Source organism: Xenopus laevis, chromosome 1S (assembly GCF_017654675.1).
Source record: "Xenopus laevis strain J_2021 chromosome 1S, Xenopus_laevis_v10.1, whole genome shotgun sequence".
In the NCBI taxonomy this organism is placed as follows: Eukaryota; Metazoa; Chordata; class Amphibia; order Anura; family Pipidae; genus Xenopus; species Xenopus laevis.
Window position 1 is genome coordinate 68134028 of NC_054372.1, and position 27928 is coordinate 68161955.

At 36.3% G+C, this 27928-nt stretch overlaps 1 protein-coding gene across 1 annotated transcript; it reads right to left on the reverse strand.

Annotated features, from left to right (window-relative positions):
- Positions 1 to 153: 153 nt before the first annotated feature.
- Positions 154 to 26901, reverse strand: mob1b.S (MOB kinase activator 1B S homeolog). Its single transcript, XM_018243422.2, has 6 exons — positions 26731 to 26901; positions 10440 to 10606; positions 6939 to 7032; positions 5260 to 5393; positions 4610 to 4773; positions 154 to 4077 (listed from the first exon to the last, which is right to left on the reverse strand). The coding sequence occupies exons 1-6, from the start codon at positions 26742 to 26744 to the stop codon at positions 4000 to 4002; spliced, it is 651 nt and encodes a 216-aa protein (XP_018098911.1). The 5' UTR covers positions 26745 to 26901; the 3' UTR covers positions 154 to 3999.
- Between the last annotated feature and the right edge of the window lie 1027 nt (positions 26902 to 27928).

The following is a 27928-nucleotide window of genomic DNA, read 5'->3' on the forward strand; positions in this document are numbered from 1 at the left end:
ATTGAGCTTGCCTGGGAGGCGTGTTGAGGCATATTCACAATTGCCAGGGGTTACTTTCTCACCCCAAAGCAACTCTTGGGTGGCGCACATTAGCTGGCTGCATGTAATAGATCCCTTTTGCCCTTTTGTTATTAAGACTTCCATATTCCAGTGTTCTTCCAAAAAAATATTTTAATTTTATATTGATTAATCACATACATTTGCAGGTTTAGAAGCACCGTTAGAAGACTTATACCAGGACTTTGTGACACCAGCAAAATACAGCCTGTATTGTCAATACATTATTGGCTGTACAAGGAGCTCATGCAAATATCGTCCCTATCTGAATCCAAACTTGTAATTCCATAAAGACAACTCAAAAGTTATCAATTTTATATAAATGTCCAGATATATAGCCACTGCCAGTTCTTTTTTAAACTGTCAGCATACATTCAAAATGAAGCTATAATTTAAGGTTGAAAATGCTAAATCCAGAAATAATGGAAATATACATCCTCTTGAAAACACTATGTTTTTCATTATATCAGAAAAATGGTTTCAAATCTGTGACACAAAATTAATTTGCAAGTTAATTGCAGATGAAATTAGTTGGCGTTGAAATTAAGAAATAAAATATAGTGGTATTTTCCCTTGGCAGATTATGAATTGTGCCTTCTGAATTGCGGTTAATTTGTTCTACTACCACTGCACCAAAAAACTACAATATTATTGTGCATTATGTACCTGACACTTTCATTATGGCTTTAGAAATTGCAGCCAAATGGCATGCATAAATGTAATACAACATTAGTATAAACATAGTATAGCTGAGGGGATATGAAGGAGTTCATGGGGAAGCCATAGGCTGAGAATTTCTGTCTTAAAATTTAATTCACAATACATGCTCCATACTGTCCTCTGGTGTTACAAAAAGTCATATCCCATGCCAATTACAGGGGATTCCAAAGTAAAATAAAAAAAAGCTCAGCATGCTCTTCTACTGCTTATATCAAGCTTTCAGCTCAGAATCTCTTTATAGCTTAGCAGCTCAATGGTTAATTGAATATACAGGTAGTGTCTCCAGTAAGATACATTTCCCCATATTGCTCTCTGTATTCCCTTTAAGAACTGTAGGAAAGCAGCTGATCTCTTCCAGCAGTTTAGGAAGACCAGTCAGTTGTCTCATAGTCCAGATGCTCCCACTGATTTACCAAGCTAAATAAGCAAGAATATCGGGTCCAAGTCAGATCAATGATAACACCCAATATACTGCTTTTCTCAGCCTGTCAACATAGCGCTAAGCCCAGACAGCAAAATGTAGAGCAGCATCTAACTGAAGTCAATTAACCCTCAAGCCACTAGTACTGCAGATCTAACACGGTGCTGTTGAACTAAAAGCCTGATAATAGCAGCAGACACTTTTAAATTAAAAAAGAGCACTATGAGCAAGTTGTTCTTTTAATAATAACATATTTACATTTACAGTAACACTGAAATACAGGCTCATATATATATATATATATATATATATATATATATATATATATATATATATATATATATATATATATATATATAATAAGCTGTAGCATTCAAAACAATATTAAAAGGTCCATATAACCTGATAAAAATTAGCAAATGCAACACAACACATACCAGGGGAGATAACCTTGATAAAGATAATTACAGCCATCCGATGAACAAATGAGGAGTATATATAAATATTACTCCCCCAAGGACTGCATAGAACAATAATTTACAAAATAAAGCTCAGGTTCTGTTAACACATTAAGGATTTATAAGGCAAATTTAGGTTGACCTGGGTGACTGGTTTTGATTCAGTCTGAGTGGAATATACTACTCATGTTTCCAGGGATTTTGCTCAAAGGTTTTCACACATGTGCTTATTTTGCTTAAAATTGTGAATTAACAATGTATGTATTAGTGATGTGCTGGTTGGGACTGTGACGTCAGTGGGCGGACCGTGACATCAGTGGGCGGGGATACGACATCAGTGGGCTGGGCTATGATGCAGCGATCAGCGATTGGCCGATCGTCGTGTCAATCAAGGGAATTTATTATTTAGAGTCAGATTCATTCATTAATTCGGATTTTCGAATTGTATTTTTGGTCAAAAATCACAAATTCGAATTGGGAATAATCCAAACTCGATTTGAATTCTAAATTCGAGATTTATCAATCCTTGGACCCTGGGAACAATTCAAATTTGACTATTCGCCACCTAAAACCTGCCGAGTTCATGTAGAAGTCAATGGCTGAGGTCCCGTGACCCATATGAAGATGTTCCTTCCTGACATTCAAGTTTTTTTCTGAGAAAAAACACAATTTGAGTTGTCAAATTCGATTCAAATTTTCGAATCAGTAATATTCGTTTTAGACGTTCAAATTTTTTTCTTAAATAACCTCCCATTCGAATTTCGAGTATTTCAAATCTATTAGAATAAAAAATTTTAAAAAAATCACATGAATTTGAAATTCGACCTTTAATAAATCTGCCCATAAATGTGGAGGAGAGTGAAGTAAAAAATGGCATCTTGATGACTGTGACTTTCTAGAAAAACATTTATTTTACTCCCTATCCACTCTACTCAAATTTAACTGCAAATTTGTTTTAACACCACTGTAATTGATTGACCCCCTGGTTATGTGTTTAAAGATTACCCAGATAGATTTATAGAAATGAGGGAACCTGTTATACCTGGACCTGATGGCCATGTTTTATCCACAGGCAGCAGAGAAACAAGACAGAGCCCCCCTGCCAAAAAAAACATTTGGAGGGGCCCAGTGCGCATTACCTGGCACTGCTCTGCTGGTCACTTGGGGGATTTTAATACTATAGAGGAAGTTCTATAGTGGACATAGGGCTTCCTACAATCAGCTTCTGATTAAAGAAAAATATAATAATGAAACAGAATAAAATGTCTGTGAAGAGCAGCAGTGACAAAGGAATGGAAATTATTTAGGCACATAAAATTCTCAGATTTTTTAACTGCAGAAAGGAATGACAATGGATGTATAGGGGCTAAAGTAAATGCCAATCCAACAAATATTGTTGCCTAATATAAGAAAATATAATGTTAAGAAACTTTGCAATATACATTAATTACAAATTTTCTATGGTTTTCAGCTAATTGTATTTGTGTTGCTACTGAAAGAAGTTTGTCATTTCTCTGCCCTGATGGCTCAGACTGTTGGAACAATGTAAGACAGGGGTGTCCAAACTTTTGGCTCGCCGGGCCACATTGGAAAAATAAAAATTGTCTGGGGCCACACGTGAAATACACAAACACGTTTGATTTGTAAAAGTAAAGGAAATACACAGAAAAGAACTACAATGCCAGTTGGATAACCAGATGGAACTATACACTGGAATATGGGACACCTGGATATTAAATAGACTTATTATTATATTATTATTACTAACTGGGCAATGGGCAGAGTCCCCCCTCATCCTATTTCCAAGCATTTCAAACTGGGCCGCATTCATATGCATCCTGGGCCGCATGTGGCCCTCGGGCCGCAGTTTGGACACCCCTGATGTAAGAGAAGGCAGCTGATTAACAGATCTGTCTGTGTTGGGAACCAAGACTTTTGCAACATTATTTAAATAGTATCAACCGGGAGTTAAGTAAATGCCTCTTTCAATAGCAATTGTTTTTACAAATAACTTTAAAAGCACTTACAATTTGTAATACATATACAGTATATTGGTACGTTGCTTAGAATTAAGTTTTCTTTTATTAGCCAATTTTTATTTTGGGGTTGACTTGCCCTTTAAGGTTCTGGAACTTAGTATATAATACACCTCTTCCTCCCTCCAAGAACACCTTATGTAGAACACACAATCATTTGGAATTACAGGAAGGTGAGAAAATACCTATATCATATTCCTTCAGCATAAGCACACAAAAAATAGATTTTGGCTGCTTTGAATGCAACAAGGTTCAGAAAACAAAGCTTGCGTTAAAGAAAGGCTTTGGTGCTCAATCAACTGCTATCTTATCTGTCCTTAGAGGTCAGCTTTTCAATTAATTCTTGCAGTGGAGCTTGTTCTCGTCTGTCTATTAAGTTGAATTCCTAAAAAAAAAAAAAAGATATTACATAGTAAAACATAATGTATAACGCTTATTGATTAGATTGATTTTGAAAAAATATATGTTTTTAAAATTTTGTATAGCGGTTGCTCCATATTATTTTGACACCGCTCCATCCCCTTTTTGTTCACAGTATTTAACAATAACCTTGAACCACTTAGTCACAGATTAAATCCCCTTTGCGTGGGTGTCCACATCTATTTATCTACTTATCTACAGGTTCATAATACACCACCTCTAGCCTGTCACTATGTAGCAGATGTGCCATTGCAAACAGTTGTATAAACCATAATTAGAAAATGAGGGAACACTTGCATTGTCAGTTCATTTTCAATGCACCCCATGTCTGAAAAATTAATACATTCCAAGTTTTTTTATGTCAGCAATACGTCCCCTTCAATTGCATCTCATAACTTATGTTCCTTAAGGAACTATCATGTTTCTGAAGGTGTCGAAGGATACATTTTTAAAATCAAACTTAATATTAATATTAGAGAGGATACAATTCTTATTACCTGAACAAAGAAAATAAAGTGCTTAAAAGAAGTGTTCAGATGAGCCTCCTCTTGGAGCTGGATCACTGAATCAAAGTGCTGGTGGTAAATGTGAGCATAGACTCGGAAAAGGCGCTTTAAGATAGTCTTGGCTACCGACATGAAGTTCTTTGGAAAAGGAACACCTGCAAAAGAAGAAACGACATTGTTGCCAATAAATTATATATTACAAAATATTATTATAAATATAGTCAGGCTATCCTTCATGGCTGCCTTTCCCGGCCCCTATCTCTCTTTAGTTATGTCATAGGTGGGGCCATTTTAACATATTCTGAGGGACAGATTCTATTCAATTGACAAAAGAAATATATGCCTTAGAACAGGCTGTTGTAAACCATGGGTCAGGAACCAATTATGGGACATCATACACACATTGTTGGAAAAGTCACCAAAGACTCATGGACTGTATATCAGTTTGTCAACTCTCAAAAAACTGTTTATTTCATAAGGTCTCTCGCGGATTATAATTATAACTGATAATAAATAAAATTATTTAGGATACTCGGTGCATTCTATTTTTTTTGTAGGGCAAGCAGTGCAGGTCACATCTGTTGGATCATTTTACTTTAAAAAAGATTTTACTGGATCCTTCTTAAATGCTATAATCCTACCTATTTTGGAGGGGAAAAGGGTTTCTTCATCAAGCTGATCCTGTACCCATGTCATCAGGTAATCAATGTACTTAGGAGCAGAACACTTAATGGGCTTCTTTATATTGGTTCCATCTGCCCAGTGGTACTCATATCTATGGGGAGAAAAAATCATAGCAAATGTCTCCATTATCAAAAAGAAATAATGCACTTGGGGCACAGGAATCCATTAGTTAATGATATTATTTGCATGCTACAACAGAATGCAAACTGTATAAATGTGCACTTGCAATGGGATTTCCAATCAGTCAACACTAACAGGTAAAAATTAACTATATTCAGTTACTATACACACTGGAGACAGGCCTTATGTTTTAAGATGCTCCACAATGCAAATCTCTAAAAGCGTATTCAACCCCCCCTATACAGAAATCAAGTGGGCCATACCACAGTAATGCCTAGTGTGTCTACCCTTAGAGCCAACTATTGTGATTTAATTGAAAGTTGTAATGCACTGATATATATATATTAAACCTATGTTTACTAACATTCTAATTATTTTGTGCTTTCTGGTAATGTAAACCCTTATCAAATATGTGTATAACATTTACAAAGAGATGACATTGTTGTACCATTATTAAGTGTTTTCCAGTTGGTGGTGCAACATTTTGCAGCACACACAATTGAGCAATCTTGGGGAAAAGCTGCAATGTGGGTTAATTAAAATAAAAGATGGCAAATCGTGACAAATTTGCATACTGCTATTAAATGAGACCACCAGCACTGCATGCGACATCAACACAATGCTTGTCAATACAATGTAATGCAGAGGTGACCAACCCGGGAAACTAAACAAATCCACTGGACAGTGGTCAACAATATTATAATTATGCTTAATTTAAATAACTGTGCATACTACTGGCACATAAACATACAACACAATACTACTGGCACACAAATTCTATGCCTGTGTACTTTATTGTCTATGTTTTATTTATAGTTTAGAGATATTTATGGTTTCATTAGTGTGATCCCGCAGCTTAACAGCATGAGTCTTTTGGTCACACCACATATTGTTACCCTGGGAGAGTTTGTGTCATATCATTATTTTCTCAGTTAAATAAAATGATCCCAGCATGAGTCAGAGCTTATTAAGCACAAGTCCATAGTGAAATGAAGCTAAGTAGATAGATAGTATGTCTTGTTGCACAAGTGTATATGTGGAAGCCCCAGAACAGTATATTGTGCCCTCTCAGGGGAGTATGGTGGACTCTGTGACTGCCTAAGAACATCAGAACTTTTAATTACTATTATTTTAATGATTATCTTTTGTGGAAAAAAAACAGTGTCCTAGAAAATAATTTTACTTAAATGGTTAGAAATGCAGAAAGTACCAAGGTGTACAGAGTCAAATCAAATGTACAGCTCATACATCAAAATATGAAAATATTGCGTAACCATTATTACTTGGGAAATATTAGACAAATTTTGTTGCACATTCTTAACTTCCTTTACTATAACGCTGATTGATGTTATATGTAGAAACCTTTTCATAATGATAAATGATTATTACTTTTTATAGTTAGATGCCCTTTTTATTACAAGATATATGCTGCTGGGAAATTTTTATGCAGTATGTGCTATTTTGAGCTGAAAGTTAGAAAGCATCCTGTAAAAGATTGGGAATACCAGTGACTTACTTTGGGCCAGCAGACATTACTGGACAGCTCTCCTCGGTACAGAAATCTGTTATGGTTCCATACAACATGTTTATCTGGTTAAAGAAGTCCACAGCTGCAAATCAAAGGATAATGCATTGGTTAAGTATATTCACCCAGTAACAATGTCTATCTATCTATCTATCTATCTATCTATCTATCTATCTATCTATCTATCTATCTATCTATCTATCTATCATCTATCTATCTATCTATGTATCTATCTATCTATCATTTAATGTGTAACACAGGAAGCAGCTATAAATCTATAAATATACAAAGTAAAAACAGTTTACAGTATATGTCTTTATCTTATAGGGATTCTGCCTAGCATATTGTGGTTACTGGCATGCATATTGTGGCAAATCCATCTTTTTACTTGGGGTTACTGTATGTCACACAGTGATTTCAGTCATCTAATATAGCATGATAGCCAATGGATGTTGCCAGGTTCCCAAGAATGCCAGAGCAGAGTCAAAATGCATCACTTTTCACTACAAGTATAGGATCTATTAATTGAAATGCTTGGGGGTTTCCAGATCACAATTAAATACATCACATTAAATAAATCCAATAGGATTGTGTTGCCATCAATATGGATTCAAGCAACTTAGTTACCATTAAGTACAAGGTGACATTTTATTTTTATTTTTTTTAATTCTTTATTTTAAATAAAAATCTCTATACAACTAAACAGCAAGATAAAACAACAAGTCGTACCTTAAATAATACCATTATGTACTTGACCAACAATATACAGGCATTTAAACAAATGATAAGCATACGTTTAACGTTAACAAGTAACTGTCTCCATATAATTTATCCACGGGGACAATATTTCCCAATATTGACTGCTTTTATTATGCATTATGTAATTTCTTCCATTTGTTTTATATCTTCTACAGAGGAAAACCAGTCTGCTATCATAGGAACCTCTATGGTTTCTATATTTTTGGTATAAGAGATTTGGCCGCATGTAATAAGTGGGAAGTGAGAGGATTAGAAATAGCTTTATCATTTACGATTGAAAAATTCAATAGGTTTTTTGAGTTTGATTATTAATGTTCAATCTGAAATTAGTAAATTATAGAGATTATAGTCGTCCAAAAATGTTTTAAAACTGGGCATGTAAGACAATTATGAGAATGAGAACCTTCTTTATCGTTACACCTCCAGCACAACTTGGACAAGTTTGGATACATTTTGCTTAATCTAACAGGGTTATAGTGCCATCTTGTAAATAGTTTGTGTGTTCTCTGGTCCTTGCTGCCCTTGACGAATTGAAAATATTTATAAAAATTTTATTCCACATAGATGTTGTAATTTTACCTTTTCATTTGTTTTCCCACCTATTACAGCAAGGCTTATCGTGTTTAGGTGACTGATCTATAAGTAATTTATAGATCTTTAAAAAAGGTTTGGTAATTCTTGACAAAGTTAACATCTGTTCCCAAGGTGTTAAAGACCTACTCCAATCATTCATCCTGTTGGCTTGTATGTAAAACTGTAGTTGTCTATTATAGCCCCATATATCCCTAGGGTGACAGCCCCACCGATTTTGAATCTCTAAAAGATAGGGATGTACCAGATCCACTATTTTGGATTCGGCCAAACCACCGAATCCTTCGGCCGAATACCGAACTGAAAACATTTTTTACTTCCTTGTTTTGTGACAAAAAGTCACGTGCATTTCCCTCCCCGCTACTAATTTGCATATGCAAATCAGGATTCAGATTCAGCCTGGTATTAAAAGTGGAACTAGAGTATATTCAGAAGATAATCAGTGAGTCCTATGTCTCCAAACTCAGCCATATCCTTGATTAGGCATCTGCGCATATAATACATCTTGGCATTCTTACTGACTTCACTGACTGTTTATAAATGACACATAAGGAGCTAATCACTATATATATATATATATATATATATATATATATATATATATATATATATATATATATATATATATATATATATATATATATATATATAATATCAAAACAGGGGGGTTGTGGGAGCACTCTAAAGGCTTTAAAGTATATATATAAGTATAATAAATGCTATTGCATATGTACCCAAATAGGGGTTATTTTGTTACAAAGTTATGATCATAAAATTGATAAGCCACCATACCACGTCAAGGTAAACGCTGAAAAAACAGCGTTCAATGGACATTGATTACAGGTAATGCTAAAATGCACATAAAATATAAAACAAGTTAGGGACCGCCATTCGGGGTTTACCTTGACGTGGTATGGTGGCTTATCAATTTTATGATCATAACTTTGTAACAAAATAACCCCTGTTTTGGGTACATATGCAATAGCATTTATTATACTTATATATATATATATACTTTAAAGCCTTTAGAGTGCTCCCACAACCCCCCTGTTTTGATATTGTATATTTAGCCAGGAGCTGTGGCATAGCTTCAGTGGTTGTAGCACCCCATACCCCCCCCTTTAAACTAGTGGTGATCCTATGCTTTTAAAATTGGGCGTTTGTTTTGGGAATATCTCTCCTTTAAAAGCCTGATTGCTGGCTGGGGAGGATTTAGCCCTTAGTGAAAAAACAGCGTTCAATGGACATTGATTACAGGTAATGCTAAAATGCACATAAAATATAAAACAAGTTAGGGACCGCCATTCGGGGTTTACCTTGACGTGGTATGGTGGCTTATCAATTTTATGATCATAACTTTGTAACAAAATAACCCCTGTTTTGGGTACATATGCAATAGCATTTATTATACTTATATATATATACTTTAAAGCCTTTAGAGTGCTCCCACAACCCCCCTGTTTTGATATTATATATATATATATATATATATATATATATATATATATATATATATATATATATAGTGATTAGCTCCTTATGTATAGATAGATATATAGATAGATATATATAATACTTCTAAGGCGCAGTGTTATCCTTCCTGTGTGTACTTTTATACACTGCAACACTGTACAGTGCTGTGTATCCTTGCAGTGATATATTAATAAAGCTTTACATACATACATACATGGTGTTTTCCCCATTATGAATGAGTCCCATAAAATTGCATATTTCGTTTTTCAGCAATGTGGGAGCACTCAGCAATTTCTTTAAGACTTCACAGTGGTTACTGTTTTTGCACTCCCTATCACAAATGTGCTGTAGTGTAAAACTCCCTTGGCTTCATAACTGCTTACTCAATACTAAAGATCAAGAGTACCAGTAAGGGAAGATTTGGGGTCTCATCCAGATTTTGTTATTTTCAAAACACTGCATTCAGTGGAGGACAGTATCTGTGTTCATTTTATAGATTCACTTTATGTGTGTATGTACTGTATCAATGATTATTTATTGTACTCATGTAAAGCTCACTTACTCGCAGATTCTGTGAAACTGTGAATGCTTACACATATTCAAATATTTCTTAAACTGAATTTTATTGCAGCTATGTATCTGAATTAATATCAGTGACTGTTAACTTACTGTTTACAGCAACCCACTCATTGAGGTCTTCCCCATCAGGAAGCATGACGGCCATACGCAGGTTTCCACTGCCCAGGGTGGCCTCTGCATGTTTCAATAGCTCGTACTGATGTGAGCCCTCTGGAAGACTCTTTTTTGGCTTGAATGTCTTCGAAGAGCGATTGCCACTAAAAAATAAGAAAGAAAGGATATTTTTAGTCTTTTTTTTGCCCAGTCAGCAAAGTCCTGATTCAACTATTTTAAAGGAGAAGGAAAGGTTAAAACTAAGTAAGCCTTATCAGAAAGGTCCATCTAAATATACCAGTAAACCCCCAAAGTAGTGCTGCTCTGAGTCCCCTGTCAAAAGAAACTGCATTTCTTTCCTTCTATTGTGTACACATGGGCTTCTGTATCAGACTTCCTGCCTTCAGCTTAAACCTCATTGCCCTGGGCAAGAGCATGCTCAGTTTGCTCCTCTTCCCCACCCCCTCCCTTCTCTACTGTAATCTGAGCCCAGAGCAGGGAGAGACTCAGGCAGGAAGTGATGTCACACCATGTTAATACTGCAGCTCCTATCCTAAACAGAGACTTTCTAGAGCTTTTTACTCAGGTATGGTAAAACATTCGACAGAATAAATATAGCATTCTAGATTGCACTATTGCAGCTAACCTATTGGCAATAAAATGCCTCCGTAGCTTTCCTTCTCCTTTAAGACTGAACACTGAAGGACATTTATCCTGCTACTCAGTTAAGTTCATGGAACACAAATACAAGTATGGGACATGTTATCCGGAATCTTCGGGACCTGGGGCATTTTCGGATAATGGATCTTTCCGTAATTTGGATCTTCATACCTTAAGTCTACTAGAAAATCAACTTTAAATAAAGCCAATAGCCTGGTTCAGCTTCCAATAAGGATTAATTATATCTTTGTGGATCAAGTATAAGGTACTCTTCTAAGTTACTCTAGTATTCTTACAGAGTAAAGGTAAATAGTTTTTTAATACTTGGATTATTTTGATAAAATGAAGTTTATGGGAGACGGCCTTTCCTCAATTCAGACCTTTCTGGATAATGGGATCCTATACCTGTAACATAACTAGGCACCAATTATAACTGTGACATAACTAAGCACCCTTTATATGGATATATTTTACAGGATATTCATGGCTTTTGAGTATTATGACCATATAAAAACACGAGACCTGGGGCCGAGTGTTTTTATACAGGTCATGGAACTCCGAGGTAACTTCTAATATCCTCATATTTTGCAACTGGGGGTACTTTATTTATTACAATACACAAGTTTCAATGAGTCATGTGAGAGAAATGACATCAGAACTCACCGTTTATAACTAATGACATCATCAGGATATCATTTACAAGATATTCATGGCTTTTGTGTATTATATGTACATATAAAATCACTCCCAGTACATATGCCCAGTACATAAGTAGGCAATCGAAAACCGAATGGTTTCTTTGAAAGAGATCAAACCAAAGAAGTAGTTATATTCCCCACAAAGGAGGATACAGTTGACTCCCTTAATTCTGTTGCATGTCACTGCGTCGATGTGGCACACAAGATTATTAATTACTTTTTGTAGGGGTTTTCCCTCTGCCTGTAACATGTATCCCTTTTCCTAAAGTGGGCTACTTCTTTTTATTTGTATACAATTTAATGGCATGATGTGCACCCAGTCTTGCTCTTTTTTTTTTTTTTATTTAACAACAATTTTCAGTACAGTCTTGCTCTTTAAACCTTAGGATGAGTAACAATGTTTTTATCATTAAAACATATGCCTTAAAGGTTAGGTGGCACTTTACATTTATCAGAAACAGGTCTCTATTACTTTAATAAGTCCTCTGCTGCTTTTCTACAGACATCTGTTACTGTACTGTGTCAATCCCAGACTCAGATACTTTCCCTGGTGTCTCGGCAGCTTTGAGGGCAGGTAATAGTCTTTATAGGCTGGTAAATGTAATCAATAGCCTAGTCTATTGGGATCTTGGACACCAAAGCCTGAGCCACTAGGGAAAGGATCTGTAGCAGGGTCTGTAGGGTGCACTGTTTCTATGTACTTTTCTTTCAGTAAAGTGATAGTACTGTCAGAAACATGTCCCTATCGGTTTAATAGGATGATAAATCCTACTGATAAGAATTGCAATAACATTAATATCGAATATATTCAGTCAAACATTATTGGCATAGGCTTCTCTGTACTGGAACTATTATCTGCATGTGTCTTTAATAGGGGCTTCCCTATTTTTACTTCTGATAGACATAAAAATAGCATCATTCTTTAGCCAAAGGCTGCAATGCTGAAACAAGCAAAATGCTGTCTTTGCTTTTATCAACAGTGACCTTTGAACAAGTATCTACTTGAATATATAGCCATATAGAAAAACTCTATAATCAATAGAAAAACACATAGAAAATATAATTCTACATCCATTATTAATCAGTAGAATGCTTCCAGAGAACTAGACAGAACAAATTAAAATGGTAAAGGATAGGGGTCATCTACCATTACTACCCATTCGCAAGTGGTCAAACTAACTCTAACTTATGTGTCTGAATGACACAATCCACTTACCGGTACTAACCCCACTGTGTACATGTGGAGCAACTGTTTGCATTCCATTATAGGAACTAGTGTTTTGCACTTTGAACTTTGATTTATGTCTTAAGTGCCGCTGACTATGGCTTATGAGGGATACTGGAATTTCAAGAAACACTCGCACACCCTAATCAATTGGATAGAGAACACCTGGTGCACAGCAAACAGGAGGAATCGGCCACCTCCCTAAAATACTGGAACAAAAACTTCACTGGCACACAGGATATTTCAAGCAGGAAAAACCTTGCTAGGTATTTATTGCAGCATGCTGCAATAAATACCTAGCAAGGTTTTTCCTGCTTGAAATATCCTGTGTGCCAGTGAAGTTTTTGTTCCAGTATTATGAGGGATACTATCATGGTCAATCCACTTTTTTTTAGAAAGCTTAGAACCAATGACTACACTCTAATTGCCACCTATAGTTGTGTTCAGAATAATAGCAGTCCAAAAACACTAATCTGATCAATCACAGTTTTTGGTAGAAATTATATTTCTACATGGTAAATAATTTACTTGTAGGTAGGTGTAGTAGAAAACCAACAGAACCAACAATCATGACATGCATGCTGCTGATTCTGTGTAATTGAATCATTAATTGGAAATAATAATAGTAAAATAATAATAGATTCTAAATACGTTCTAAATAATAGCAGTGTGAAGTTCAATTAGTGAGTCATTCATTCTGTGAAAAAACAGGTGTCAATTACGGCCATTATTTAAGGAAGGAAGGCAGCAAATGTTGTGCATGCTGGTTATAGTGCATTTCTCTCTGAAAAGTAAAATAGAGTAAAATAGGTTGTTCCAGACATTGTTCTGAAGAACAACATACTTTGATTAAAAGGTTGATTGGAGAGGGGAAAACATATAAAGAAGTCCAGAAAATGATAGGCTGCTGAGCTAAAATGATCTCAAATGCTTTAAAATGACAACTAAAACCTGAAAGACAACAAGAAATACCATTTGAATGTATAGAAGACTAGCCAAAATGGCAAAGACTCAGCTAATGATCAGCTCCAGGAAGATTAAAGAAGATCTAAAGTTACCTGTGAGTACTGTTACAATTAAGAAGACGCCTATGTGAAGCCAAGCTATTGTCAAGAAGCCCCCGCAAATTCCCGTTGTTGAAAAAAAAAAGACGTGCTGAAGAGGTTACTAAGGAACACTGAAAACTACTTGCAACTAACTGTACGTGGGCAAAACTGAACTGCAGCCTCAAAATAGCTATAATTTAGCAACTGTTTCTTGCCTGACAATATAATATTAAGCTCTGTGCCTGTGGTATTACTTTAGCCAGCTAGCTGCTTATGGATTTTTAGCTAGGAAAACAGGCCCTATAAGGCAGCGTCTTTCTGGTGCTTTAGTCAGATGTCCTGAAAATCAGAAATTTATGGTCACTACTACAATTTTCAGACAGTATGAATATATTTAATTTTAATGGGAAAATTACATGAATTAGTCTGAACTCAGATTTTAGGTCTCATTTACTAGTGGTAGGGGTGTGCTGCCAGGAGAACACTACTTGCCTGCATGCAAAATGCAGACTATAAAATTTAGTGGAAAAAGAATAATTGTCTGGTTCTGTTTCCATTCTTTGGGGCAGAGCTCCTGGTTCCATTTAAGGTTTTAACCTTAAGGCTACAGCGTACAATGACATTCTTGACAATTTTAGGATACCTACTAGTCTGAGGAATGTTAAAAAAAGTATTTGCAAAGATTAAAGGGGATCCAAATCCAAAATAAATTGGTATAAACGTATCCAGAGTGATTGGCCCTAATGTACAGCAGTGGGCAACACTATATAATGTTTCAGTGCTCCAGAATGTAGAATTAGAGTTTATTTTTTAAAGAGAATGAGAGGGTGTTCCTTGTGAAGGAATTCATGGATGATATTCCAGAGGTAAGGAGCAGCGAGATAGAAACGTTTAAGATGAGAGGTGGCAGTGGATGTGGATGGTGTTAAAAGACTGAGACTCTGAAGGGAGCAGAGGATACAGCCAGGAATGTACAGTGTCACAAGAGAAATGTAGTGAGGAGCAGAGGAGTGAAGGGCTTTAAAAGTTAACGAATAATTTGTACACTAGCCTTCCTAATTGGCAGCCATGCTAAAGCTAAGATTCTATGTTTTTGCAAAAGTTCTGCAAACAATGTACATTTTTTCATACATAAGTTAAGCAATTTATGCAGCAGGGCCCTTTTCAAATAAAGATTACCCAGGACAGCGGCCCCACCTCTTGCCCCTGATGGACTGAACTAAGTATATAAATTAAACTGCAATCAAGGCAGCATTTCTAGCTGGATTTTTTAGATGTGTCCCTGAATTTCCAAATTATCTGGCAATACTAGTGTTTTTTCCATTGTAAGCATGTTATAATTGTTGCTATAATATATCTAAAAGTTTACCATGTTTGTCTATACAAGGGGCAGGTTATTTGTCTAGGCAAAGTGTTCAAGCAATTTCCTTTTCATTTTGAGCTTATGTTAGGTTATGTATCTACAGCTATCTCACATCTGGCTCTGTGATCATTGCATGTCGCTTAACCACAAGTCACATGCACAGCTCCTGAAAGTAATGGTTAAACTTCACATTACAGCAAGCCCCAGTTTGGCCTCTAACAGCATACAAGAAATCAAAGAAAAATCGGCAAGCACTCCTACAAATCATTTGATAAAAGACAGCTTTATTTCAGAAAGTTAAAAGCATGGAGTCCTGATGCGTTTTGTATCCAAACGATACATAGTCATAGGCACACGTCTCTAACAGCATACAGACCTTCTAGATAACACATTAAGCAGCAAGCACAGACTATACTAGCACACATAATTCTTCATCTGGCATTAACCATATTTCCAGGCACACCGTGGCCAACACCGTGGTTGTGGGTGCAGGCCAGGAAGAAGTCTGATGCCAGTGTAGGGGCTGATTCACCTTTTCTGGCAGGCCAAGCTCAGCCCCGTCTGACAGCCTTAGGGAGTGCAGTGCTGGCTGTACATATCCTTAATTGATACAAAGCTTGGAAGAACTAAATGCCTCTCAATGAAATTGATTTATGCCTTAAATTTAAAATCATCATAGAGCTTATAGAGCACATTTTGCTTATTTTGCTGAACACCCCTCTTAAAGGGATACTGTAATTGGAAAAAAATTTTTTCAAAATGCATCAGTTAATAGTGCTGCTCCAGCAGAATTCTGCACTAAAATCCGTTTCTCAAAAAAAGCAAACAGATTTTTTTATATTTAATTTTGAAATCGGGCTAGACATATTGTCAGTTTCCCAGCTGCCCCAGTCATGTGACTTGTGATCTCTCTGATAAACTTCAGTCACTCTTTACTATAAACTTCAGTCACTCTTTACTACTGTACTGCAAATTTCAGTGATATCACCCCCCTCCCTACCCTGCCCCCAAAAGAACTATGGGATAGTAAACAGATAGCATCTCCCTAACACAAGATAACAGCTGCCTGGTAGATCTAAGAATAGCACTCAATAGTAAAATCCAGGTCCCACTGTGACACATTCAGTTACATTGAGTAGGAGAAACAATCAGTTCCATCCTAAAGTGCTGGCTCTTTCTGAAAGCACATGACCAGGCAAAATGACCTGAGATGGCTGCCTACACACCAATATTACAACAAAAAAATACAGTTGCTGGTTTAGGAATGAGTGCATTATTTGAGAGTGTAAACAGTGTAATTTAGAAATAAAAACTACATCATAAAAAGCATGACAGAATGGGGATAATTCACCCTCATAGCATTCTTAAGACTTTTATATGTTCAACTTCTTAGTGAGTCTCCACACCCTTACAGAGTTACAAGGTCTTATATAGTCAACGCCTTGGCATTTCCCCTAGTAATTGCTACATTATCCTGTATAATGTACAGTGTTAGGAGACCCAGAATTAGATCAGATTTTCACTGGATTATTTTGTGATCAGTACCCATTAAATCTGGCTGCTGTTCATTTTCTTTACCATGACATATGTGGGTATAATACTGGGTGTGTTGTGTTATTAAATAAGGCTGAATCTGTTTTATTGCCAACATAATTCCAGGGGTGGACATGTCATTAGTGAGCCTGCACAGGTTGCACATGGCTGAATATGAAAGTAGAAGCAACTGAAATTTTTTGTGGTCTGATGTAAAACTTACACCTAAGTTTACATAATTAAGTATTGCCTCTACAGGTAATATTATAAACTTGTCGAAAGTGGATCCTCTACGTCGACTTTTGCACATTATTCTAACATGCAAAAGCATGTAGTAAACTAGCAGTAAAATGTACTTTTTGTATGCGACAGCTTACTAGTTTATTACACTTAATTACCCTTAGTTAAAAACATTAAAGTGTATGATTTTGATGTACTGTAAGTTCTGGCATAAATCTGCTGTATACAATTTTATCTATAAATAGTGCAACCAGACAATACTAACGGATGATTTTATTAATAATAATAATTTTTTTAAAATCAAACTTCTTGTTTCATGTTTCATGTGTATTAAAAGAAAAGAATGCTACACCTACAATATTCCTGCCTTGGGCTAATTGATAACTTTGTTCTGTAGTCTGATTACCCACAACAGAGTTTTTACTGTGCATTTACAATAAGTGGGAGTATGCTGATGCTTTTACAGTATGTTGTGGGTTCTTTGTACTCTGCTGAATTGCGGAAGTCATTTCTTGTTTAAAGGCTCTGTATTAGAATTAGTCAATGTTCCAAAGACACAAAGACTAAGGATGCCAGTCATACACAATAAAATGGTTAAACCCCTGAGCTATGGAAAATATTATATATCTTTTTGTTTTTTTATAAGTTCAAAGATAATGGCCAATGGAGACATGTTTATTGCAAAATAAGTTCTCTCAGTACCTGCAAAATCTGTGTCAGTTTAAGAAAGGAAGACACCTACACTGTCTATAAAATACATAAATACAATATATATACATTGCTTTTTATAAAGCCATCCAGAATGAAAAAAAATATATTTTCTGTTACTTTGTACAGGTGCACTTGTTATGTCCTCATAGGAGAATAACACCCGAATGTTGCTTGACTCCTTGCACAAACCAATTTATTACCAAGGGCCAAAGCATGCTGGGAACTGTAGTCCAGAAAGATCAGGATTCATTAAATGGGGGGTCATCTTTAAGTTCATCGTTAACTTTTTAGTATGTTATAAAATGTCCTATTCTTAGCAAGTTTGCAATCGGTTTTCATTTTTTTTTTTAAAGTTTTTGAATTATTTGCTTTACTCTTCTGACTTTTTTCCAGCTTTCAAATGGGGGTCACTGACCCCAGCATCGAAAAACTATTGCTCTGTAACTACTATTCCATTGCTATTGTCACTTGTTAATACTTATCTGTATATGCTGGCCCTCTCCTATTCATATTCCTGTCTCATAATAATTATGGTATACTGGATAACAGCAACATAACTTATAGTGCCTGGTAGAAACATAATCTCATTGGAAAATAGTTTAACATGTCTAATTAGTATCTGCTTTAAAAAAGCTCAGATTCACAGTTGGTAGAGTTTATTTTTAATATTTATGACACCTCCTCTTTCTGAGAACTGCGTCAAGGAACAAATGACAGAAACATTTAAAGCCAGGCCCGGATTTGTGGAAAGGCCACCAAGGCCTGGGCCTAGGGCGGCAGGATTATAGGGGGCGGTATGCTGCCCAACTACACCCACATTGGTTCAGAAACACTGGGGATGTGCATGAGATACAATAGTTTTTTTTTTAATTTTCAATGCGCAAATCCCCATTGCTCTGGTCCCAATGATGAAAATTTACTTGAATAAAGAGGAGGGGACACTGGCAATGAACGGCAGCAGGGCAAGGGGCACCCGATATTTAAATCCAGCACAAATACAGTGATTGAAATGCTGCCAAATTTATGAAACTTCAGACACAGGGTAGTGATGTCATGAAGTAGGGCTAATGATGTTAGGGGGCAGGGTTCTTGGCACTAGAGGGTGGGACATTGACATTATGAGCAGAGTAATGACCAAAGTGGCTGGGGCAAGGAAATTATGGACAGGAACTGGACCAATTGAGGGATCATATTGCCACAGTTTTGTCTGTGTTTCAGACCTCAGAAACCTGTACAAGCAGTTTTGAATAAAAACTGGGTACATGGCTCTTGTGTAATTTCTTTGGTGTTACTGGAACTTTAAGCAAAATAACAAACTCATGACAACACAAAACAAAAAGCTAATTTTATATCCCTTCCCTAGGCATATACAATGAATAGTTGTAAATTCATGATGAGAGATTATCTGCATTAGCTATAGGTTTATGTTGTGTCTAGAAGAGCTGAAAGCTTGCATCAGAAACCAAGAAGTATATTGTGAAAACAATATATAGCTCAGCTGATGAAGGCAAACAACAATTTCACAACATGTGCTTAACCCCTCTCAACAACTTAGAAATGTGCCATAAGAGAGCAGATTTGCTCCACCTATCACTCTCCTAAACCCAACATAACAGGCATGACTAATATATGGCGAAACCTTTACAGAAGCCCAGTGCACATGGGAGTCACACAACAAAAGCATGCAAGAGCCCCAGCTGTTATGCTATATAGCCCTGCTCCGGATGCAGTTTGGATCACTTGGATATAATCAATGAAGTCATGTCACATGTACCATGCAAGGATCAGGCTCATAACCGTAGCAATAAATTTACAGAACCCAGGGGTACCCATGAAATGCATGTTAGCTTCACAGAGAGCTCCCTCGACATAAGGTCTGCTGTTTAATGGCCTACAATCTATTCTCAGGCTCCAACCAAGCATCCTATAGGTTGGGTTTCAAACAAAAGCACAGCTGGGTGTACCACAATTTTTCTTTGTCCATATTAAATACATTATCCCTCTAGGAATACCCTGAAATCTTAACTTAAAAATAATCTGAATATGGCTTCATGTTTTTCTTAAAACAAAGCAGAAGAGAAAAAATGAAGAGAAACCTACAGATAACAAAAACAAGCAAAATATATTTTTAAGATATTTAAGGGGGCTAATTTCTCTTGCAGCTAATGTCTAGTGGTGGTAAATGCAAAGACACCAACCAATTGTAGGCTTTGCATGCATCTTGACTACATTGTGACCATGTCTGTTAAACCCATGGCCACACACACACCAACAAGGCTTCCAGCTCTGCCAACAGTTAATATTGGATATACTATGGATATTTAATGGCAGGTACTTTTAGAGCTCTTCAATTATATATTTGATAACATTAGCAATAGCTTTAAACTAATTGGGAAATGTATCAAAATTCTAATATTCTTCAGTTTTTGTTGTTGAATTCTGTGCATGAGAAAGGTTGTAGAGCATTTCTTGAGCTTGGGTATTTATCATTTCTCACTTGAGTTTGTCACTCAAGTGAAGAAGAATCTGCGTTTTTTTTTACATTGCTAGGGTAGGGTTTAATTAGGGTTAATAAACCAACTTGTAAGTGGAGTGATATTCAAATAAAGAAGATGTGCCCATTGGTGTCACTAGATCTCAGTAAGTGTGAGCTCCTGTATTTTCTAGTAGGAAAACTGCAGCAACAAGATGTGATAAAAATTAGTGATTAAAAAGAAAACTGACTGTGGCAGAAAATCCACATTGTCTTCTCCTATCATAAATGTTATAATGGACATGTTATATTATGATATAAACCTCATTCACTCCATCAAAAAATATATTTTGATCAAGTGCTTAGTGCTATTCTTTTTTCTGTACCCCTAACCCATGACAATTTAAATGCTTAATAAAAATCTATTAACTATTATACAAAAAAATATATTTTTTTTAATGGATTTAAATAAAATGTGATATTAGTCCTCCTTTAAACATTAAATTTAAGAGTTGTTGTTGTGAGCACCCATTTCACCAAAATGTCTCTGTTGTAATTCCGCTGGTATATGTAAGGCTTTTCGTGTTTGTCTCTGTCTCTCTCTTCCTGTGTATTGGTTTCACTTCTCCCCACTAGTGATTCACGCCTTGCATGACCAGACCTTCCCTTTATGCAGGGTGTCAGAAAAGAAAACCTCTCTCTGCAACTAGCATTCTTCCTAAGCATCTTGGGTGTCAGGGAGGTCTGACTACCATATATAAAAACAAAAGGACTAAGGGCAGGGCATGGCTTTATGATTTTAGGAATTGCCTTGAAAAAATTATGACTAAAGGAAGGAACAAGTAACCACATGCTATTGCTACAGAAACAACCCGTGCATTGCCATTGCTTGCCAGTAATATAAGTTTGATATTTGGTCTGCAATGCTAAAGTCAGTGCTTATTATTTAGGCCCACTGTCCTGCCCACTCCAGCAAGAAAATAGTACAAGAACATTCAGATGGTAATACCTACAAATCTTTTAACTTAATATACTGTATTTTTTTTCTTAAAAAAGGGTAGATTAACTTGAAATTAGCTTCTACTATGACGTAGACAGCAATATTTTGAAGCATTTATTTAACCCTCCAATGGAGAAACTACCAGTGGGCTGGGCCCGCTCATGGGGCCTACCTGGAGAAACTTGGAATACTAAGACGTGTTATTTTTCACTGTTTGCTTAATTATTGTTAAGGGCAATTGGGGGGGTTTCAGTTATTTAGTTCTTTGTTCAACAACTCTCGGGTTTGGTATTTCAGCAGCTATCTGGTTGCTTGGGTCTTATTTTCATTTGCAACCAGGCAGTGGTTTAAACAAAAATTAATAATGAACACTAATTACAAATTTGAAAGGAATAGAACATTCTGTAAGATACTAAAAGTTAACTTAAAGGGGTTGTTCACCTTTGAGATAACTTTTAGTATGACGTAGAGAGTGATATTCTGAGACAATTTGCAATTGGTTTTCATTTTTTATTATTGAAGGTTTTTGAGTTATTTAGCTTTTTATCCAGCAGCTCTTCAATTTGCATCTTAAGCAATCTGGTAACTGGTCTAAATTACCCTAGCAACCATGCCTTGATTTGAATAAGAGACTGGAATATGAATAGGAGAGGGCCTGAATAGACGGATCAGTACAATACATTTGAAGCCTTAAAGAGCATTTGTATTTTAGAAGGGAGTCAGCGACGCCCATATGAAAGCTGCAAAGAGTCAGAAGAAAAAGGCAAATAAATAACTGTAAAAAATAAATAATGCAAATAATTGAAAAGTTGCTTAGAATTGTCTGTTCTATAACATAATAAAAGTTACCTTAAAAGTGAACCACCCCTTTCAATATTAAGCATCCTTTTAAGAACGCAAACCTGTGAGATGTCCATGCTTTTTATAGTTTTTCTAGCTAGGAAATCACATGGCGTGTCATTGACATAACAGAATTAAAGGAAGGCTGGAAAAAATGAATTACTGAAACACAGCCGTCATTTCTAATCAACATGAAATAATCGAGTTTTGAAGCTAAGAATGAATATATTCTATTGAGCAGTAGGCCCATCAGAGAAGATTTTAATACAAGATAACAGCAGTAATAATCTGTATAATGCTTTGATATAATAATCTGCCTGGCCCTTTAATAATAACCATTTATGGTTCCCTTCGTTTTAAATATGTTGCTTATCTTTCACTGGTTAGTTCTATCTTAGAACTGTAACTAAAAAAGTGTGTAACAGGATAGAGAGCATCTCCAGGTCAAAGCCAAGCCCAAAACATTATCAGGTTTCTTTGTAAGAAAAGACCTGGCTTGGTCACCTGTACACAAACACTAGTATCACATATGGAGGTTTGAAAAGCAACAAAAACAAGCATTTCAGCTTGTCCTTTAATCAAATTATTTAACAGATCAATTTTCAACTTCATGATACAGTATATATATATATATATATATATATATATATATATATATATATATATATTATATATATACACACACATACACATTTTGTTGTTCTGAAGTTTACATTTTTGGAAGTTCATCTTTGAAGAAATTTCTCTAACAACTATAACAAATATCAGCTTAATCTGCAGATGTTGGAGCTGCTTGTTTTTTTCAACATGATAGATATTTCCCTTTAAAGAACAAAACTCTTGTATGATTTCATTTTCTTACTCTTTCTTACCCTGGTGACCACTTCCCACTTCAGACAGTCTAACATTAACATAACAGCTGCCTCGATCCACAGACTTGTGCATGCACAGAAGCAAACAAAGGCCACAGCTACTAAGATAGTGACATAGAACTTGAATGAAGTGGAAATAAAATGGTGGTCACGAAGAATTCCGTTCATGCTCTGTAAGCTGGAAACTGAGTTTCAGGGAAATTTTGACAGTTTGAAATATGGTGATTCAGTCTGGGCACTCGTATACAATACATGCATAGTAAGTGCCCAATAAAAACAAATTAAAAACATTCTTATTCTCTACTTTTCCCATAGACTATTTCCACCACAAATTTCCTTACAAAGCATGTGATCTTTAAATGCAAAGGTCTAAAGTTTAATAAATGTAGGCCTTTGCATTTAAAGATCACATGCTTACAAAGGAAATTTATGGTGGAAATAGTCTATGGGAAACGTTTATGTACCTCTGGAATCTTCCAACTGGGTCTATTCAGCTTTTGCCAAATTACAACTCCTATCATTCAGCTTTCTAGTAAAAGCTTATTTGAGCATACAGTTCAACAGTATGATTTACCCAACTATTACCATTTTGGAGTCCAAAGCAGTCTGCATAATAGCTGAAAACTGCAGCTTGTACAATCTACAGCCTGCCCTTTTTAAATGATCCTCTTGATCATCACGATTTGTAATTAAATCACACTGGAACTCTTTAGCATTTATTTAAGAAATTGTATAAGCACCTGCAGAGTGCTAATGCAAGCCCAGTGGGGTCCTATTTAAAATTGTGCCCTGTGATAAATTTCAGGGCTCAAGGGATTCCAGACATGTGTCTGAATGTCAACATTTGAATCTCAGAAATGTCCTGAGCTAATACAATATCCATATTCTCAATAGTCCCATCCATAGCTGCCCTCCCTATGGGTTACAATGAGGCCACTAAATGGATACTGATTTGTATAATCAGTTTATCCTGTAGGCAAAAGAGAGCCCTTTTGATTGAGCATTCAGCACAGAACCCCAGCAGTGCCTTATAGAATACAATGGAAACATCAAGTCTGACAGTTGCATAGGGTGAGAAGAAATAAAGCCCCCCCCCCCCCCCGCAGTAGTGCAAAGTTAAGTAGTTCTTGGAAGCAGAAGCAATAAAATTATATTGATGCAGTTCTGTATGTAGACACCCTGGGTCTTAGTTATAATTGCTAATCAGCTAAACAAATCCACAGAGAAGTAATTATTAAGAAAAATCGTACGTCAAGCTAGTTTATAAGAGGAACATTTATTATATGGACTCATATATTTTAAGAAGACGTAAATAGGATAGCTTGTTTGCACCTTAAAAAAACATTAGGATGTAACTGTCAGGTAACGGAAAACTTAAATTAAAAACAGTCTCAGGCATCCATAGCTGCAACCAGCATTTGTGCATGGTAAATCTACCCCCTCCCAAATGTATTTTAGAAGGTGATGCCCATGAATCGGGTGTCAGAACTAGATGCTCAAACGTCTAAAAGGGTTGTATTTGGGGATGAAGATGCTGTCCCTAATCAAGCTAACATGGCTAAAGAATGCAGCTGCCTCAGGCACACTATCTTAAATGGAGAATAGCACGAAGGGCAGCTGTACCAAGTAACCAAGGTGAAGGACCTGCAAGCAGTTATGTTTTTTTAGAATATGGGATTAAACTATTCCACCTGTCCTATGCAAATCCTTTATAGTATAGTAGGCTATAAATCACAGTATCCATTCCCCCATCTGTCTTGTGATATATACTACCAAGCATTAACCGTTTCAGAGAAAACACATGTATTTTTAGAATTGTATAGTATTTATATTAAGTGTGTTCACTTTTGAAGTTTCTTTACTTCTGAGGGTCCCACCTCAGGTCTTCAAGGCTTTTGATTATATTATAAACTTCCTTTACGCTTCCTCTAAGTTATATCCCCTTTCTGAACTTTATTTAACATGCATTTTTACTTATACAGTATATGATGTTTTTTCCTCCAAAAAAATTATCATAAAATAAAGCTTACAGAAATGAAGTACAGGTATGGGACCTGTTAACCAGCATACTCGGGACCTGGGGTTTTCCTGATAACAGATCTTTCTGTAATTCAGATCTTTATATCTTAAGTTTACTAGAAAATCATGTGAACATTAAATAAACCCAATAGGCTGGTTTTGCTTCTAATTTTGGAAAGGAATTATATCTTAGTTTGGATCAAGTACAAGTTACTGTCTTATTATAACAGAGAAAAAGGAAATCCTTTTTAAAAATCTGGATTATTTGGATAAAATGGATTCTATGGGAGACGGCCATTCTGTAATTCGAGGCTTTCTGGATAATGGATTCCGGGTAACGGATCCCATACCTGCACATGGTAAACAGTACCATACCTGGCTGTGATTAATGCTTGTTTAAGCTTGGGTACCTAGAGATGCATGCCAACTAAAATATGAGTAATCCTTATTGAAGGCAAAAATAGCCTATTGGGTTTATTTAATGTTTAAATGCTTTTCAAGTAGACTTAAGGCATGAAGCTACAAATTATCGAAAGATCTGTTATCCAGAAACCCCCAGGTCTCGAGCATCCTGCATAACAAGTCCCATACCGGTACAAGAAAAAAAAGGGAACCTGGCCTGATCCAGAGAACGACATACAGTATGTGTGTGTTGTAAGAATGGAGAACATATCACATGCATGCACATAATGAGGAAACGGGGGCTCATTATGTGTACACCCCACTATGGCCACACACAATGGGAGCTCCCTCTCAGTGCCAGCTCCAAAGCATTAGCAAGGGTTTAATTTTTTTGCAAAAAATACTTTTGCATTCCCCCATTATGTAACAGACAGTCATTTATATACAATGGATTACAATATTTAGCCACTATGTAGCGGTTACATGTGTTTGGGTAGGCAATAGTTATAGAACTACAGCTCCCAGCATCCTTCTGCCAGAGTTTTCTATCCATACTTTAGACAGGTATTCGCTTTACAAAAAGCATAAAACTATCTGGTCTGAAACAAATTTTAGTCTTTCAATATTTCATTTCACGCAGCAGATATAACACAGATCTTCAAATCATATTATTTACATATATATATATATATATATATATATATATATATATATATATATATATATATATATATTTTTTTTTATATGTGTGGTTAAATGTGTGTATTTTGGGATTTCAGAGGCCACTTTCCCCAAATGAGGGGGCAGCTAAAGAGTTGAGAGTGGTACGTCAGGGAGGGATATGTTACAACAGAGTTTCTTTAAAAAACCAGCATTTGTATTATTCTAGTAATGAAGGGTGAACATACCATTTACATAGCAGAGCTACAATGGGAGGACAGTAAATCATATAATACAGTACAGATCAGTAGAAAACAGGCTACAGATATACATATTTTGAGAATGCATTGTTTAAATATAAACAGACAGACAGACAGACAAAGGACAACAGCCCCACAGTGGAGTTAACTCAGGGTGATAATAGACAGATCATTCTGCGACAATAGGAAGACTGATAGACTGGAGGAGGAAGGAGATAAATGTGATAATGTCTAGTGGACTAGGTGCTGACACAGAGAGGGGACACACAATGGCAATTGCACTCACAACAAGAAGCTCATCTCCTTGCTAAGCCGACAGCAGCAGGGACAGCAGTGCAGAGCAGGAGGTGACAGTCCACTTCGTACAGCAGCTAGGAGCCTTCTGCTAGAGATGGGGGTGTGAACCACAAGCTGCAGACTGCTTTTTTTTCTAACAACTTTATAAAGAAGGAAACATTGTTACAAAACCTAGAAAGGAGTACCAGTTTCATGTAATTGTGGGGGTCCTCCTGGCACAACTGCACAGCAGCATATTGTGGCAAAGAGCAAAGTGTACAGTAGCTCGGGATTTTCAATGGTGCTGATCTTCAGTCTGGCATCTGTTTACCCCAAAATCCCAAGCCCTCTGCAGGTCCCCTAGAAATTACCCGATTATGGACCCTTCTCCTCAGGACTCAGCTCATTATATGCCATTCCCTGGTTTCAGAGTTGACATTTTGCATTTTTTTACAATTTCCTTTCTGAGTTAGATATGTGCTTGTGCAGTGAGCATTCAGTTAAGTTACAGGGGGTCTATGTACAGGGAGCTCTCCCTATAAGCTACAGCAACGTTTTTTTGCAGAACACAATGCATGAAACCGATCCCCCAGAAAGGCCAAGGCTAAAGTTGTCATCTCTGTCCATTCAGACCAATGACCAATGACATTGCACCATGATTGTACAACTACAGAGCAGTACATAGTGACAAATCTGAATCAGCCAATCTGCTTGTCCCAACATCACAGGCATACCTATGTTACAAATGAGATTGCCCCATTCTACAGTATCATAGAACTACTCAACAGGGCTTTGGGGCAAAAAAAAAAAAACTATATCTAGGTGTTCTTCAAGGTGCTGAGCAATTTAATGTGTTATCTATTTACCCAAAAATCCCAGGTCTGCCCATCTGCCTAGTTACATTGTGTTATTACATAGTACATTGTGAAAAATGTGTTATCAATCTGCCATTGGTTTTACCCAAAACTCATAGGTCTACCCATCTGACCAAAAACCCCTTAAATGTGACTCCTTATGCTGGAAACAATAAAGAATCTCAGGTCTGCCCTCATACATATGTTTTATGTTTAGACATCATTTTAGAAATATGTTCTCTTTTGTTCTCTTTCCCAAGTCCCAGGCCTGCCCAGCTGACCAATGGCTTTGTGCTAAAGTATTGCAGAACTACTCAACAGTGCATTCTGGCGTAGGACAAAACCTTTAACCTA